The following is a 17,351-nucleotide window of genomic DNA, read 5'->3' as shown; positions in this document are numbered from 1 at the left end:
GGAGGCATAATATTATCTAGCTCCACATTCAGGAATTCATTTAAAGCTCTCCATATCCTTTTTCCTTTTGTGAACTTTCTATTTCAGTCAAACTAAACTCTTCAGTAGCCCTCAAGGACGACACACTCCCAATGCCAAGCCACGGCTGATGTTGCTCTCCAGCTTGAAATGTCTTTGGTCTAATGAATCCTATTGCTTCTTTGGGGTTTTATGATTTCTTTAGGAAGTCTTCCCCAGTTACCCCAGGGCATGCATGGTGCACTCTCCTATGTCTGGATTCCTCCAGCACAATTCATCTTGGCAACAATATTTTGGCTGTATCATATAGAGTGCTTGACTTGTCTGACCAACTAGGCTATAATATCCTTGATTAAGGGGCAAAAATCTTTCCTTTTCCATTTCCCTTGACACCTAGGATGGTATTCTGAAACTATTTAATAGGAATTTGTTGACTGAGTTGAAAAAATAATTATTTTTGTGAATTTCAAATGTTGAAAAAGTGCTTCTGATTTCTAAACCAGGGATACCTTCTTTATACTTTTGCAACACTGGTTCCCAATTAATTCAATGAACATCTCAAGTTACAAGATGCTATGGGACATTCTGAGTTTAAATTCTGCCTTGTTATTTGGCATATGCCCTCATTCCCTGACAGCTTTTGCCATTCTTCAGGTGGCTGAGAATTCTGCCCTCCTAAACTATGCTACTTTGTCTCAAGAATGGTATAGACAATATTTTGTCATCAATATCATTATAATAAAATGATTCAACAAAGCTGAAGAAAGATGTCTAGGAACCATGTTCAGTGTTTAGGCATCAGACATATGCTACCCACTATATTTACTGTTCTAAGGGGAGTACGTGGCTCCCTCTGAATAACACATTTTAGGAAAGGAGTTGCTAAATTGAACAATATCCATGAGAAGGTAGGTCAGATGATGAAAAGCCTTAAGATCATGCCATATAAGGCCTGACTGAGTAAAGTATGAATCAGATAAATCCCTATTAAAATGGCTAGTGGATTCTCTAAAGTGTTCATATTATTTGAATTTACACAATACATCTCCATTAGGCTGGAATCAATAACATTATTATGTCAGTAATAATGTTGACTCATATGAATTTGAATACATATGACACTTCAGGAATTCATTAATTACCACAATCAGGACCTTGTATTTAACCTGGAACAGCTATAAGGGTGATAAGAGATTTATTTTCATAAATCTGAAGAACTGATATGTAGAACAGAGATTACATTTGTTCTTCTTGGTGTGAAATGCCAGGATTAGGAACAACAGATGGAAATTCAGGAGATAATTTCAAGCTTGATGTAAAGATCCTGAACTAATTGGATGTTCAAGCAAATTATTTAACTTAACTAAGTTGTCTTTTTTTTCTTGCTAATTAATTTTCTTTCAAGATTTATAATTTTGATCCTCTCAGTCTAAATGAGAAAGGATCTATGGAGATGTTTTGAATTCTTTAGACAAAATACATTCTATAAGGATGTCTCAAAAGCCTTAGGGTAATTTTAAGCTAAAAGTGCACTAAGACTTTTGGGATACCCAGTATAATCTCAACCTAGTAGCAGCTAGGTGGCACAGTGGGTAAAGTACTGAGCCTGGAGTCAAGAAGGCTCATCTTCTTGAGTTCAAATCTGTACTCAGGTGTGACCCTGGGCAAGTTACTTAACCCTGTTCACCTCAGTTTCCTTATCTGTTAACCAAGTTGGAGACAGAGAGGTCAACCATTCTATTATTTTGGCCAAGATATTCTCTCTCTCTCTCTCTCTCTCTCTCTCTCTCTCTCTCTCTCTCTCTCTCTCTCTCTNCTCTCTCTCTCTCTCTCTCTCTCTCTCTCTCTCTCTCTCTCTCTCTCATCTACTTTCACATAGATTCCTATAGACAAGTCACCATTTTCATTGTGGAAATGATTTCTCTTTTTTTCTTAGGAGCTTAAGTCATGAGAACTTTCCACCCTTTTTATGCTGATTATTTAGAATTTTAGTCCAAGATACCTATCCTTTTAGTAAATTAATTGAAATTAGTTCTCTCAAAGTCCAAGTTTCATGTAAGACTATACCTAGCTTTTATCTTAACTATCAATATATTCTAGGTTTCTGGGCAGTGAGGTGGATCAATCAAGGTAAGAAGACTGGGACTGGAGTCAGGTTGAATTTAAACCCAACCAGAGATGTTTAGCAGCTGTGTGATCCTAGAAAAGTCACTAAACTTCTTCCTCGTTTTCTTCATCTGTAAAATGGAGATAATAGCACCTCTCTCCTAGGATTGTTGTGAAGACCAAATGATATAATATTTGTAAAGTGTTTTGCAAACTTCAAAGTGCATATAGCACTAATTATGAGCTATTATTGCTGTTACTATTCTTAAATTTATTCTTTTTAAGGTCTGAATTATTGCTTCTACAACTCTAGCTGCTTTCTCTTTTCAAAGAAATATAAGCATTATGGCAAAGCAAAAAAAATATTGCTTCTGCTTCTAGGTCTTCATACAACCAATATCTGGGTGATTGTAAATCAAATAACTATATAAGTGTAGGTTATTCTCATTATTAACATTATTGTCCAATAAAAATCCACTTTTGATTTATTGCCAAAACATTTGAACTAAAATGTCTTGGGGACCTGAGGATTCTTATTTATCCAAATAACTGCTACATTTCTCTAGTTCATTTTCCATGTATAGATATAAGTTGTTCAATTTTTTTCAGTCCTGTCTGACTCTTTGTTGCCCCATTTGGAGTTTTCTTGGCAAGCATATTACGTTGCCATTTTAAAGCTCTTATTTTAAAGCTCATTGTACAGATGAGGAAAATGAAGAACAGAGGGTTAAGTGACTTACCCAGGGTCAAACAGTTAGTAAGAGTCTGATGTCAGATTTGAACTTAGGAAGATAAGTCTTCTTGACCCCAGGCTGGGTGCTCTATCCACTATACCAACTAGCTGCTCTGGATACACATTAACTTCTTGTCTTTCATTTGTGTTCATTTTCCTAATTCTTTGATTCTGTTTATTCAGAGCTGATACAAATAAAACTGAAATTCATGTCCATGGCAAGGTGCTTTGCTAACCCCTAGCCTTCTCCTGAAAATGTCTCAGGGATTATGACAAAAGCTGAATCCTCAATAGGAAGGAGGATAAACCAGCTGTAACCTAATCTGAATATTATAGCATTTGCCAGGCTTCTGTGTTACATTTGAGATTTGTAGAACACTAAGATATCAGATTGGTACATGAGGCCTAACTGAAATGTAATATATTAAAATGCCATTTACATATTTAAAGCTGGGTAGCTCAGTGGATTGAGAGTCAGGCCTAGTCAGGAGGTCCTAGGTTCAAATCCGGCCTCAGACACTTCCCAGCTGTGTGACCCTGGGCAAGTCACTTGACCCCCATTGCCCACCCTTATCACTCTTCCACCTAGGAGTCAATACACAGAAGTTAAGGGTTTAAAAAAAAACACCAAATAAAGTTAATTAAGCTAAAAAGTCAGTTTCTATGCTGTTACTTCACTTTTCAAAGCACTTAAATAAACATTTAAAAGCTCACCACTTTCTATTTCTTCTTCGTTGTCATCTTCTAAAATATTTACTGGGGCTGCTGATTCTCCTGCTTCCATCATACTTTTTAATGCTTCAAGCTGTTCTGTTAAAAAAAAGAAACAAATTAAAACATATATCATGATTTCATGTTTTGTAATAAAAATAAAAACTGATAAGGAAACATCAAAACAAGCAGTCAGTCAGATGGCTTGAGAATCTTTGTCTCTGAGGAAGCCAGTGTAGAGAAGGATATTTTGTAGAATGGGGAGTCTTTGCTTAGGACACTCATTCCTTATATGGGCAGGTAGGGTAGGCTCATTGTCATTCTTCATTTGGATTTTTCTTTGTTTCTTAAACCTGTGTCCAAAGTCCCAGAAATTTAGATTTCAAAGTCTTTTGACTAGTGCCTTCTAGTTTCTGATCTCTATTTGACTTAGCCCATCCTCTCTCCAGGATTATATCACCCCTGATTGCCCCTTGTCCCTTCTATAGTTTCTTCCAGAATTCCCATCTTTTTGGAAGTAAGTTCTTTCACATTCTTCTGATTTTTTTTTCATTGAGACCACATTTACAATCTTTGCCAGTGGATACTTCTTTTACTCTCAACAAGGCAAAGGGTCATGGAAGGATCAGCTTTCTCCTATTCTTCCATTGTCATTTAACATCATCTCTTTGGAGGAATATTTTTGCATATAAAAAGGGAATAAGCACATATTATCTCACTTGAACTGATATTAAGCCTGCAAGGTGGATGCTGTTATTATCCCCATTCTAAAGTTGAGGAAACTGAGGCAAACAAAAGTAAAATGGCCTAGTAATTAATTACTGATCATTATATCTCTCCTCATCTTGAACAAATTTATGTGCTAGTCTCGAGGACACCTTTCCACTTTCTTTTTAAAAATTATTTTAATAATTCATTAAATATTCCAAAAATTATATGTAAATTTTAAAAATCCTTGCTTTTTAAAATTATGACTTCCAAAGTATCTTTTTCTGGCCCATATCCCATCTCAAGGAGGCAACAATTTGTTACTGATTATATGTGTGATATATGCAAATACATATTTCCATATTAGCCATGATATGAAAGAAAATACAAAGGAAAACAATAAAAATAAAGTGAAAAAGGATGCTTCCTTGTACATTCAAAATTCACCAGTTCTCTTTTTTCTTCATGGATCCTTTGAAATTGTCTTTGATCACTATCTTGATTAGAATAACCATGACTTTCACAGTTATCCTTACAATACTGTAATAATTAAAATTAAATTATGAGAGGTGGACATGATTGGGGATGTACACTCGAAACTACCACACCAATGCAACTATCAACAATTTGGAAATAGGTTTTGATCAATGACACATGTTAAAACCAGTGGAAATGTGCATCGGCCATGGGTGGGGAGAAAGCGGGGGGTGAAGGGGAAAGTAGGAACATGAATCATGTAACCATGTTAAAAATGAATATTAATAGCCACTTCCCAGCTGTGTGACCCTGGGCAAGTCACTTGACCCCCATTGCCCACCCTTACCAATCTTCCACCTATGAGACAATACACCGAAGTACAAGGGTTTAAAAAAAAAAGAATATTAATAAACGATTAAAAAATAAAAAAATTAAATTATGAGGCTGCTAAGAGCTTTAATAACTTTATTAAATCAAAGTAGTAATAGTAAAGATAGGGAAAGGTAGGAAAGAGATAGAGAGGTATTTAGCTTACTACTCTATTGGCCACCACGATGGATTGAAGCTCACCACCAAGAGTTTATTTAGCCACCACTCCAGCCAGAAAACCCTCAACATCTCCTGGTCTTCCACTTATAAGCTGTTTTCTCCACCCACTAGCTCTCACACGTCACTTCTCAGGAACCAACTATAGTTTCCAATTTTCCTGGGATATCCAGAAAGGGGCACTGCCTGTGGAATCAGTTTCCTGTCTCAACGGTTCCTCGGTTCCTTACCTTCCTTTCTCTGAGAGCTATCTATACCTGAATTTACTCAATGGTCTTTGACTCCAGGTCACTGAGAGATGAGGTTAAACAAAGCAACATAATAAAAAGAGAAATTCTCTTCCAATAATACTATTGTTGTTCTGCTAGTTCTGTTTTCTTCACTTTGCTGCTGACCTAATTCAACTAAAACTAGTTCTCCAATTACCAATGCTCTCTTAATTGCCAAATCAAATAGCCTTTTTTCAATCTTCATTTTTTTTATCACTCTGTAGTCTCTGACCTATAGATCAATCATCTTCTCTGTGATGTCTTTTCTCTTTATGTTTTCATAACACTGCTATATCCTAATTATCCTCTTACCTTGTTCAAGTACTCCTCATAATTTTGTTCTGGATAGATCTTCCTCCAGGTCAAACCGACTAACTGTGGTTGTCCCCTAAGGCTCATCCTAGGATTATTTCTCCTTCCATACTGTGTATCACTGAATGATCTAATCAACTCCTATGGATTCAATTATCATCTGATTATAGAAAATTCTCAGCTATATCTGTCAGTCTCTAAATTCAGTCTTATATATTCAACTGCCTAGTGGACATCTTGAGTCGGGTGTCTTCAAAGACATCTTAAACTCAACATATTTGAAACTGAATTCATCATTTCCCCAAACCTTCCCTAGTTCCTAACTTACCCATTACTCTCAGCAGTACTGTCAGCCTTCCAGGTATCCATGCTTGCAAACTGGGTGTCATCCTTCATTTTTCACTTTTAACTTTTCACTTGACATCCCCACATATACAATTCAGTTGACAAGTCCTGTTGTTTCTACTTTTGTAATGCCCCTGTGCACTCTCTCTCTGTTTCTCACTCACTATCTCTCTCTGTCTCTGTCTGTCTGTCTGTCTCTCTCACTCTCTGTCTCTCTCACTCTCTGTCTCCCTCTGTCTCTCTGTCTCTCTCTGTGTCTGTCTGTCTGTCTGTCTGTCTGTCTGTCTGTCTGTCTGTCTCTCTCTCTCATTCACCTCTCCCCCTTGTATCCTGCCTTGTTTCCTTAGTTTGAGTCTCAACTTCTGCTTCTACAAGTCTATCCTGGTTCTTTTTAAACAATAACCTTCTCTTGGAGAACTGGGACTGATACGTCTTTCTTTGTATCTATCAAACTTAGCATAATACCTATGTTTCTTATTTCTCCAATCTATTCTGTACACAATTTCCAGATTAATCTTCCTAAAACCCAGCTGTGATCACATATTCCCTTGCTTCAAACTTTCAAAATTCCTTATTGTCTACTGGAAATTATGGCACTTAAGGTTCTTTGCAAAACAATTTTTTTAAAACTTCCTCTTAAATTATAAACTTCTTGGAAGGCAGGGACAAAGTCTTATTCATTGGCACATAGTAGGTATTTGATAAATGTTTAATCCTTTATTGACACACCTATTTCCTGAGATAGAGGTTAGCACAATGAATAATTGTTCAATTGAAGTGACCTGTGCTACATGGATAAAGATCTTTCATTGGGTTCTGAGTCATGGAATTACCCAAATCCTAATCCATAAGTTTTAGAAATGAGATTATCTTGCAGAAGCAAAAGGCAGCACCCTCAAGTTAATCATATGCTTTCATGAGAATGGCTCAGATTAAAAAATCCAGTATAAACAACTTTGGAGATAGTAAATGTGTGACAAATGCATCGAAACACAAATTATTAATGCTATCATCATATTATTTGTATATATTTATCTACTGACCTGACAGGCAGATGAGAGAAAAATTATGGATACTGGAGTCCTTAGAATATTTTAAAAAGAAATACATAGGGGCAGCTGGGTAGCTCAGTGGATTGAGAGCCAGGCCTAGAGACAGGAGGTCCTAGGTTCAAATCCGGCCTCAGACACTTCCCAGCTGTGTGACCCTGGGCAAGTCACTTGACCCCCATTGCCTACCCTTACCAATCTTCCACCTATAAATCAATACACAGAAGTTAAGGGTTTAAAATTAAAAAACAAAAAACAAAAAACAAAAAAAAAAGAAATACATGCTAAGAACTTAAATGAAGAAAATTCCTTTGAAGCAAATGAGGGAAAAAATAGGCTAATTTGAGCAGATTATACTGACAGATTGCAAGAAGAAATTGATTAAGAGTACTTCAGAGAGCTGAAGTTGAATAAAAAGCAAAATATATTGCATCCTGAATGCTTGCTTTACTCAGACATGTAAAATATACTGGTTTTATTTGGTATAAAGGTGTGCTTGACTTACTTTTTTCCACCTCAGGTTTCAGTCGCTTGTTTTTGATGAGTATTTTTCTTTTGAGGTCATTAGGGGATGGTAATGATCTTCCTGGTTCAAGCTAAAATATCAAAGAAAGAGAGATATATTAACGAACAATAACCAAGCACCTCATGTAAATATTAACAGAACCCTCAGATTCAGGCTGAAGAAAAGGAGTAGTAAGCCTAACATGCTAGATGACAGAATCAAAATTACAAAAGATCCCAATAGGATGGAATACTTAATCAAATCTAGTAAGAAGAAATTTAATAGGGATAAATAGTGGATAAAAAACTGGCTTCAGAGTCCCACCTCTAACCCATAGTGGCTGGGCAAGTCAATTTATCTCTCAGTTGCTATATTCCTGCCATCTTTGTGATTTACTGCTATATTCCTCCCTCTACTTCTTTCTTGGTCCCCAAGCTTCCATTCTGTAGTAATGCTGTCTAGATTAGAGTTCATCATATCTAGCAGGACTCAGACAAAACAAATTGGACTTGTCATTTTCTGGCCGTGTCCAAGTTCCCCATTCTCCTTTTTGCAGATCCTTCATACCCCAGTTCTACTTTTTGATCTGGGAAGTTAATCAATCAGCATTCAGTAGGAAAGAAATCAAGGATGATTATTATTACTTAGTTCAACTTATACTTGAACCTTGTAAGTGATCAATCCAGCTTTTCCTTGAAGATCTCTAAAGAAGAGCCTCCGATGGTATGCCAATCAATTGCCTTATAGTTCAATTCACCAACCCAGCAATTTCCCTTACCAATCACCCCTCCTTGTCTAACACTCTTCTATAGGTATAGTCTTTCCCTATGAGAACATAACCCCACTGAAGGCGGAGAAGGATTGACTTATAGTGCATAGCAGTTAGGAAGCATTTAATAAATGCTCATTCATTTATTCCTTCACTCAGTGTCTTAGGAAATTCTCTAAATGCTATAATTTCAGAAGAGATGCCTCCCTGCATGGATTATATAATCTCTAATCAGGAACTCTCTACACTGATGAAATCATAGGCACAGTTTAAAAACAACAACAAAACAGTGTTATACTTGTTAAAAAATTATTGACATGTAAAGATGAGAAAAGGCCACTAGGTGGTGCAGTGTGACTAGAGTACTGAGCCTGGAGTCAAGAAAACTGACTTAGTTCAAATCCAAGCTCAGACTTGACACTCAGGCTGTGTGGCACTGGGCATGTCACTTAACTCTACCTTAGTTCCTCATCTTTAAATGAGGAGAAGGAACTGGCAAACTCCAGTAACTTTGCCAAGAAAACCCCAAATGGGGTTACAAAGCATCAGACACAATTGAAACTTCACAATAAAGATGAGAAAGGTTGTGATAGAGTTGTCTAAGGGAGAAAAAAGATAAGATTTAAGGTTTTAAAGAATTCCAAATACAGTGTGAGTCAACAGTATGATAAGATAGCCCCAAAACAAACAAACTAACCCTTAATGTGAGCTAATGATGCATTAAGAGAGGATTACTAGGAAAATGTTAATTCCTCTCTTCTCTGCTCTAATCAGGACATATTCACAACAGTGCATTCAGTTCTGCATGCCTTATTTTAGGAAAGTCATTGATAAATTGGAGAACATGCAGAGGACTTTGAAGGAACCAAGGATATTTAGCTTGTTGACTTGGGTATAGTGGGGGAAGGTGGAGGAGGAGTAGTAATGACATATCTGTTTTTATGTATTTGAAGAGTTGTTATGTGGAAGAGTAAATATATTTGGTCTACTTGACTTCAGAGGCTATACTTACCAACAACAGCTGGTGGTTGAAGAGGTGGGTTTAGGCTTGGTATAATTAAAAACTTACTATTAGAATAATTTTTAAAAATGCAATAGTCACTTTGGGAGGCAATTGGCACCTCCTCATTAATGATTTTCAAGGAGAAACTGGACAACCACTTACTGAGATATAGTAGAGCGAATTTCTCAGGTATAAGTTTGACTACCTAATAATGGTCAGCCTCAAAGTAATTCCTTACTCTGCTGTGGTCTCAGTCTGGTTGGAAGTCTTTAGTGCTCTTGGTTTGCAGCCCCCTGGATTCCAATTGAGTAGCTGGATATATAGTAAACTAAATCTCTTTCCTAGAACACAACTGAGGAGAATATCTGTGATGCAATGGAAAGCATGATGAATCTATGTTGTCAAAGGGTCTTAAGTCTAATCTTGACTTTTGCTAATGTGTCTTCTTGGGCAAACTACTGTATAAGTGGAGATTTTGGACCTTGAAATTAAAGGGGATTTGGGGAAAACTAAGGACTTGTGGGGGATGAAGTCCAAGGTTCAAAATCTCCATTTATACACGACTTGATCTTTGTCTCTCAATTTCCTTCTCTGTGAGGTGAGGGGGCTGAGCTAAGGTTCTTTCTAGCTCAAAATCTATTATACTGAGGACTCTGCCAAAATGTATGACTCCTGGAATCACTGCCTACTCACTTTACGACTGAGTTCCAAGGAGTTATACTTATTGGTATCCACTGGATGGCAGTAGAGAAGGATTTCTAACTATTTTTCTTATCCCCTTATTGGTATCCGCATTCAAAAACCACAGTTTTTCTTAGACTATGTCTCAGAACTGAAAATTACGTAGCCACCCTTTATGGTAGTGGATATGTTTAGACATAGGCTAATTTAAAGGTCCCTGGAAAATCATTGCTACTCAGGGGATTTTCAAAGAGCATGAACTCAGTTTAAATTATTAGTTCATAGAGAAGGAAAAGAATTCCTAGAGTATTACTTTGATATAAAACTTCAGAGTCTTGTGATAATTAATAGAAGAACAGGATTGCTGTTCTCAAACCCTTTATGGTCCAAGTCAATACCAGAGAATGACCTGAGTCCCCCAAAACCATTTCTGACATGTACACTTTGACCACAGTCACTTATATTGAGGATTAGGGTGTCCCTAGGAGGGTACTCAAAATAACTATGGGTAGTATATGTCTACATGCAAAGAAAAGTGGAAAATTGAGGGGCATAGTGAGATTGTTAAAAGACAAACTCCACTTTTACCTTCAATGTCTATACCTCCAGGGAAGGAATACTGCATTTCTCTTCTCTCATTGAAATAGCCATGTGAACTCTCTTCATCCTTGTCCTTCCCTTTCTCTCTCTTCTCTTCTTATCTAAGTCCTACCTTTCCTTCAAATACTAATTTGAGTCCCATCTCCGCTTCTATGTCTTTCTTCATGTCTCCTCAGAATTCTCATATCACTCAAAAGGCAATGGAAATGGAAATAAGTATAAGAAGCCTGTGGCAAGTCATTGACAATGAGGTATTTGAGATAAATGGAATAAGACATCATCAAGGAAATATATAACTAGAAAACAAGGCGGGTGAGTCAGTCAAGTATCAAGAGTGAGTGACAAAAAAGTCAGTTTTGAATTGATATTCACAAACTATGAAAAGTCCCAAAGGAAGTTTTTTGTTTTTGTTTTTGTTTTTTAATGATTATTAAAGGTAAAGTTGTAGATGTGGGTATAACTGATAGTCTGAGATTCAGCCAAAGAAATTTTGCTAAACTAAAGGCAATTTCTTGAAACCTGTTGATTTCTGAGGTTCATTTGGAGGGCTAGGTCTGAATATTGATATTAAATACAAATTGCCTCCCTGAATGTTCAACCCTATTTCAGTATTATTGTATGTTTTTTCCCCTATTGCTCAAAATTGTTCTTTTGTATTCTGCTAACAACTATTTATTAGTGGTCAAAGGAAAAATACTTTATACTTAAACAGTGTTTGAACCTCCATAATGATATTTTATATAAATTATGGCTATTTGATTCTTATACCACTTGATGAAATTAATAGTGTAGTTATCACCATTCTCATTTTACTGATGAGGAAACTAAGGTTCAGAGAATCTAAGTGACTGGCCTAAAATCAGAGAGCTGGGTAGTTTTGAATCAAAGTCTATTAACCAGGCTTCATTTCATGAAACCAAACAGTGGAACCTTTGCCTATGTCTAGCTTAAAAGATCCTTTATGACACTTTCAAATAGAAGGCCCAGCAACTCCAAGGTCCTACACAATTAAATTGGCCCTAAAGTTTACTTTATGTCTGTATATCTTGACCCTACTCCATTATAATTAGAGGCATTTGCCTCTAAAACATTAAAAAACATAAATATGGAAATCTCTATTAGACTGAAGATCCTACTTGACTCTTTAGAAATGCTTTTCAAAACAAATCCATTTAAGCTAGAAAAATGGTCTGTTAAAAATACATACTGGATGTGATTCAAGTGCTTGTTTCAACAGGAGATCCCCAAATAGATCTTCACAATACTTAGACATCTTGTACTGTTGATATTTGCTAGGGGAAATAATTGTAATTGTCAAACTCAAACACATATTAACAATTATAGAAATTAAAAAAAAATTAATATCCTTAGTATCCTTTCTGTATAATGTATGACCATTCCCTTGATGTTCATATTAAAAGTACTGTTAAAAATATCATAAAACTTTAATTGAAATAATCAAAAAGAAGAGTAAGGGCTGCTTGCACAAATTGGCAAAGCTAACCTAAAAACGTCCTCCAGGTTTTCACAGTAGTTTGTCTGGACCTCTGCTTTGCACTTATCTCACTCTCCCTTACAGCAGAGTTATTTATATGCAGACCTTATACCCTTCCCCCTTCCCCTAATTAGATCATGAGCTCCCTTTCTATCTTTATACCCCCATTATCTGCTGTATGCATAGTGGGGGCTTAATAAATCTACATTGAACAGACCCTGCCATATTCCTAGACTAAAAGTAATCACAGGAATATATTCCTAGGGTTTGGCCTTTTGGGAGTAAATGTTTGAAAATTATCCTAAAAAGACTAGGGAACATTTTTTTAGGCCTAACCCAGTGTACATAGTGTTATGTTAAAGCACAGCGTTTTTACTGTTTAGGACCAAAAAAGCATCTGTTTTTGTCATTTATTATAAAGGTAGAAGTAGAAAGAAATGAATGGATCACTCTACCTGCAGTGGTTTTCAAAGGACAGAATGACAGGATACTCTGATGTAACAAAGGCGGTTTCTTTGATGGCTTGAATCACATCCTTTAGAAGGCAAACAGAGTTAATGTGTAAGAGGAACAAAGCTCTTCAGGTACCCACAGATCAGGTCTTACATTTCTGGGAGGAATTTATGTTTCAGAGCCTGGCATGGCATTATATACTTATCAATTCTTTAATAAAAAAACTAGTTGGAAGAATGAATAAATGAATACATTCATCAAGGTACCCACTGGGCTGTCAAATATCTCCATCATTACATGCTGTGTCAAAGCAGCCCTTGTCAATCATTGTAAAATATTCTTTGTTGTTCAACAACAGGAGAATAAATAACCTGAATTACTCTACTGTGACAAATAAATGACTACAGAAGAATAGATTTTGAGTTCTATTTGCCTATATCAAAAATGTCATTCCATTTTTCTGTTTCAGTTTGAATTCCTTAGCATGACCACAGAACGCTTTCACTCTCAACTGAACTACTAGTACAATTATAGTTTGAACTATATAACTTAATTTTGGTTATTTTATGTGTGTTAGTTTTATCTCTCCAACCATTTCTTAACTTTAATAGGAAGGATAATGTATTATCCATCCATCCATCCATCCATCAATCAATCAATCAATCTATGAACATTTGTCAAGTGCCTGCTATGTTCCAGGCACTATGGTAAGTGCTAGAGATACAAAAAGAAGTAAAAGATAACTTTTGTCCTCGAGGAACTTACTGTCTACTTGGAAAAATAGTATACAAGCCAGTATCTAGGAAGAAAGTTATATATAGGATGAATGAGAAATAATTTATAGAGGGAAATTAAGAGGAGTCAGAGAAGGCTTCTTGTAGAAGAATTGCTGGCCATATACTATGAAATCAATTAAGTTTTATTGATGTCTTTCCTGTCTATTCAATAGTTCTTTAAAATATTATATGACAAGGAAAAAAGGGGATTTTCTAAAGTATTTGAAGATTGTTCCAAAGGCCTCTAAAACCTTAGTGTTCTTGCCTTGCATTGATCTATGCCAATAACACTGGTGGCTATGGGTGATAGTATATGATAGAAAACTCATTTCCAAAGGAAAAGAGAGAACAGAAGGAATTGAATGGATGGGATTCTTGAGGGATATTCAATGGATCTTGCAGGGATATTCCATTGGATACCTAGATGTAACAAGGATACTTAGATATAACAAGGATATCTAAATGTAAAAATGATACCTAGATGTAACAAAAGCCGTTTTAGAGTTTGTAATGACTTTATAACTTCAATATATTTGAATTCATCAGCAGACAGTAGCGCTGACTGAATACACAGAGTATATGACACAGAAGTAGATACTGTAATAAATTAGAAAAGGAGAAAAAACTGCTCCTGCCCTCAAAATGCTTAAAATGTTGGCTAAAATGCTACCCCCTCCTCATCTCTGCCTCCTGGTTTCCTTGATTTCCTTTGAGTCTAAACCAAAATTCCACCTTTTATAAGAAACCTGTCCTAATCCCTCTTAATTATAGTGCATTCTCTTTGCTGATTATTTCCAATTCTCTGCCCTCCTCCCCCTCTTTCTATCCCTGTCTGTCTGTCTGTCTGTCTGTCTGTCTGTCTGTCTGTCTGTCTCTCTCTCTCTCTCTCTCTCTCTCTCTTTCCTGCCCCCTCCCCCTATCTCTATGAAATTCTTGGATTAGGAATACCCAACACAGAGAATGGATTAGATGTGTGTATATATCTACATCTATTTATAAATAGACAAACAGACTGATAGGTAGAGATGAGGCAGCTAGGTGGTTCCATGGATAAAATTATAAGCTTGAAGTCAGAAAGACCTGAGTTCAAATCCAGAATCAGATACTTATATTGGCTGTGTGACTCTGGGCAAGCCACTTAACAACTTTATTTGCCTTAATCCACTGGAGAAGGAAATGGCAAAACACTCTACTAAAATATCTTTAGCAAGAAAATTCCATCAAGAATATTAGTGTGCCATGGCGCATAAGATCATGAAGATATGTGTGTGTATGTATGTATATAAAAATGTACATATGTATGTATTTGTATGTATATATACACATGTATGTGTGTACATATAGGTATATACATATACTGTATACATTTGTTTTTGTTTTATCTCCTCCATTAGTCTGTGAGCTCCTTGAGAGGAGGGACTATAATTTGTGTTTCTCTCTATATACAATGCTTAAAGGCAGAATGTAGGTTCTTAATAAATGTTTATTAACTGAATTACCAACTTTGAATTTCGTGAACCTTAACCTTATTTATTTATACCATATTTACTTATATGACATATATTTTTCCCAATGATATTTTTGATTTATAATTAATTGTGAGCAATGTAGCTAAAGAAAGAGGAGGCAGAATTTATGCAATCATGAGGGTTCTAATCTACTAATGTTTTTCAATCTTGATTAATTACTATAATTTTTCCTCTCAGCAATTTTAGTGAAAAGTTAACTTTAGCCTAGATTTTGTTACTAATACGTCTTTTTCTTAGCAATTCATTTTTGCTTTAAATGAATATTGTTTTACAAATTTAAGGTATGCTGCCACAGCATGAGTGTTTGTGAGATAGAAAGTAGGCTACAATTAACTGAAAAGTGATATTTATATCTTTGATTTCTTTTTGTTTTAATTTTCTAATTTTGGACTTCAGCACCTTTGGTCCAATGGGGGGAATATATATAGTTCCACTGTGCATTTTTTGGTAACAGTTTTTTTTTGTGTGTTTGTTTGTTTTTTCATATTGGTCAATGTCAAAAAGGGCCCTAGTTCCTTCCTTCTTTAATATCAAGAGATCTCAAAATTAATATTCTACATGATTCTGGGCTGCCCTGGTAGATTTAACAGAGAGATTGTTACTTCTTCAAAATAGAAAAAATAAAAAAAGAGCCTAAAAGAAGAAACTGAGAGGGGAAAACATTCTTTTATATTTTCTCAAAACAAGCATTTTCTCTTCCAAATTTTCAAACTCTTGTTTTTTCCCCTAACTAGAAAGAAGTGATGACAACTATAGTCTTTTTCTTGGTGAATAATATTGTAAATCAGGAATTCTTAACTTTTTTGTGTGTCAAAGATACCTTCTCAGAATATATATTTTTAAAAATACTTTACCTTCTGTTTTATAATCAATACAGTGTATTGGCTCTAAGGCAGAAGGCTATAATGGCTGGATAAAGGGAGTTAAATTACTTGCCTAGGGTCACACAGATAGGAAGTGTCTGAGGTCAAATTTGAACCCAGGACCTCCTATCTCTAGGTCTGGCTCTCAAGCCATCTGGTTGCCCCAGAAAAAAATGCTTTTAAATGTACAAATTAAAATACATAGGATTACAAAGGAAACCAATTACATTGAAATATAGTTACTACAAATGAGGAAAAAAATGTTTGGTGCTCCAGGTCATGAACCCCTGCAGTTATATATAAGGTATATTTTCTATCTTACCTTAAAGAGAATATCTGTACACATTGCTTTTCCGTGAGTTATAATTGGTTCTTGATCTTCTCCTTTACCATCCCAGCAATCTAGCTCAACACATCTAAGAATACAAGGTGACAAATATTGAATCTTTTAAGTAAAAAATACACACAAAATTTTTTAAGTGAATGATTTTCCAATAGAAATGGAAATAGAATGAATCACAAAACAATTATTTTAAATAAGGTATATTATTTAAACCTTTCATTAATGTACCTACTTGTTTTATACTATAGCATGCTTACAATATATTAAACATCCTTGTATTTACACACTAATAAAGTATAATTTCATTGTACAATATTTGTAAAAGGAGGTATAAGTGAAAATTTTTTTATCTTATGAAGTGGGAGGAGAGCAAAATTTCAATCTTTTAGTAGACTAATTTCTTACATAGATAAAAAGTATTATTTTTATATCTATGCTGCCCTCCCTTTGTGGAAACTAAATTTGTATTTAAATTTATGAGGATGAAAAGGGAGAAAGTAAAAAAAAAAAGCCACATTTATTCATTTTCACTATGTCATAGGCTACTAGGTGTCAGGCATCGTGCTAAGCCCTTTAGAGATATTATCTTATTTGATCTTCACAACTGTGAAGTATATATACCATATATAAATACTGTGAGGTAGGTGCTGTTATTATCTCCATAATCTGACAATTGAAGAAACTAGGGTCAATCGAATAGCCCAAGGTCACATAGCTATTAAGTGCCTGAGACAAGATTTGAACTCAGATGCCTTCCATTTGAACTCCTCTGCTCCATCCACCTTGCTACCTCACCTCACCTCACTGGCTCTAAATATATATAGCAGAAATTCCTCAAGTTTTCTACTTGTGGTTTGCTTTCATATTTTATATTTACACTAAAAAATAGCATTTCTATATGTCCAATATTTTTTTATTAGCATAATTTCTTAAAGTTAAGTTATAATAAATTTGTTAAAAAGGAATGAAGTGGGGCAGCTATGTGGCTTAGTGGATTTTGAGCCAGGCCTAGAGACAAGAAGACCCGAGTCCAAATCTGGCCTCAGACACATCTTAGCTA

The 17,351-nt window shown here is 35.5% G+C and overlaps 1 protein-coding gene across 4 annotated transcripts in view; it reads right to left on the bottom strand.

Moving 5' to 3' along the window:
• Positions 1–17,351, bottom strand: part of PLCB4 (phospholipase C beta 4) — a 160,435-nt gene that overhangs the window by 74,312 nt on the left and 68,772 nt on the right. For all 4 annotated transcript variants that reach the window (XM_044663402.1, XM_044663405.1, XM_044663403.1 and 1 more), the window contains exons 12-16: positions 16,271–16,364; positions 12,783–12,862; positions 12,040–12,124; positions 7,780–7,870; positions 3,572–3,667 (exon numbers count right to left, since the gene is read on the bottom strand). In XM_044663402.1, coding sequence (XP_044519337.1) covers positions 3,572–3,667; positions 7,780–7,870; positions 12,040–12,124; positions 12,783–12,862; positions 16,271–16,364 — 446 coding nt within the window. The remainder of the gene's footprint in view (positions 1–3,571; positions 3,668–7,779; positions 7,871–12,039; positions 12,125–12,782; positions 12,863–16,270; positions 16,365–17,351) is intronic.

Source organism: Gracilinanus agilis, chromosome 2 (genome assembly GCF_016433145.1).
Source record: "Gracilinanus agilis isolate LMUSP501 chromosome 2, AgileGrace, whole genome shotgun sequence".
In the NCBI taxonomy this organism is placed as follows: domain Eukaryota; kingdom Metazoa; phylum Chordata; class Mammalia; order Didelphimorphia; family Didelphidae; genus Gracilinanus; species Gracilinanus agilis.
The sequence above is the reverse complement of the archived record's forward strand: the minus strand, read 5'-3'. Positions and strand labels throughout refer to the sequence as shown.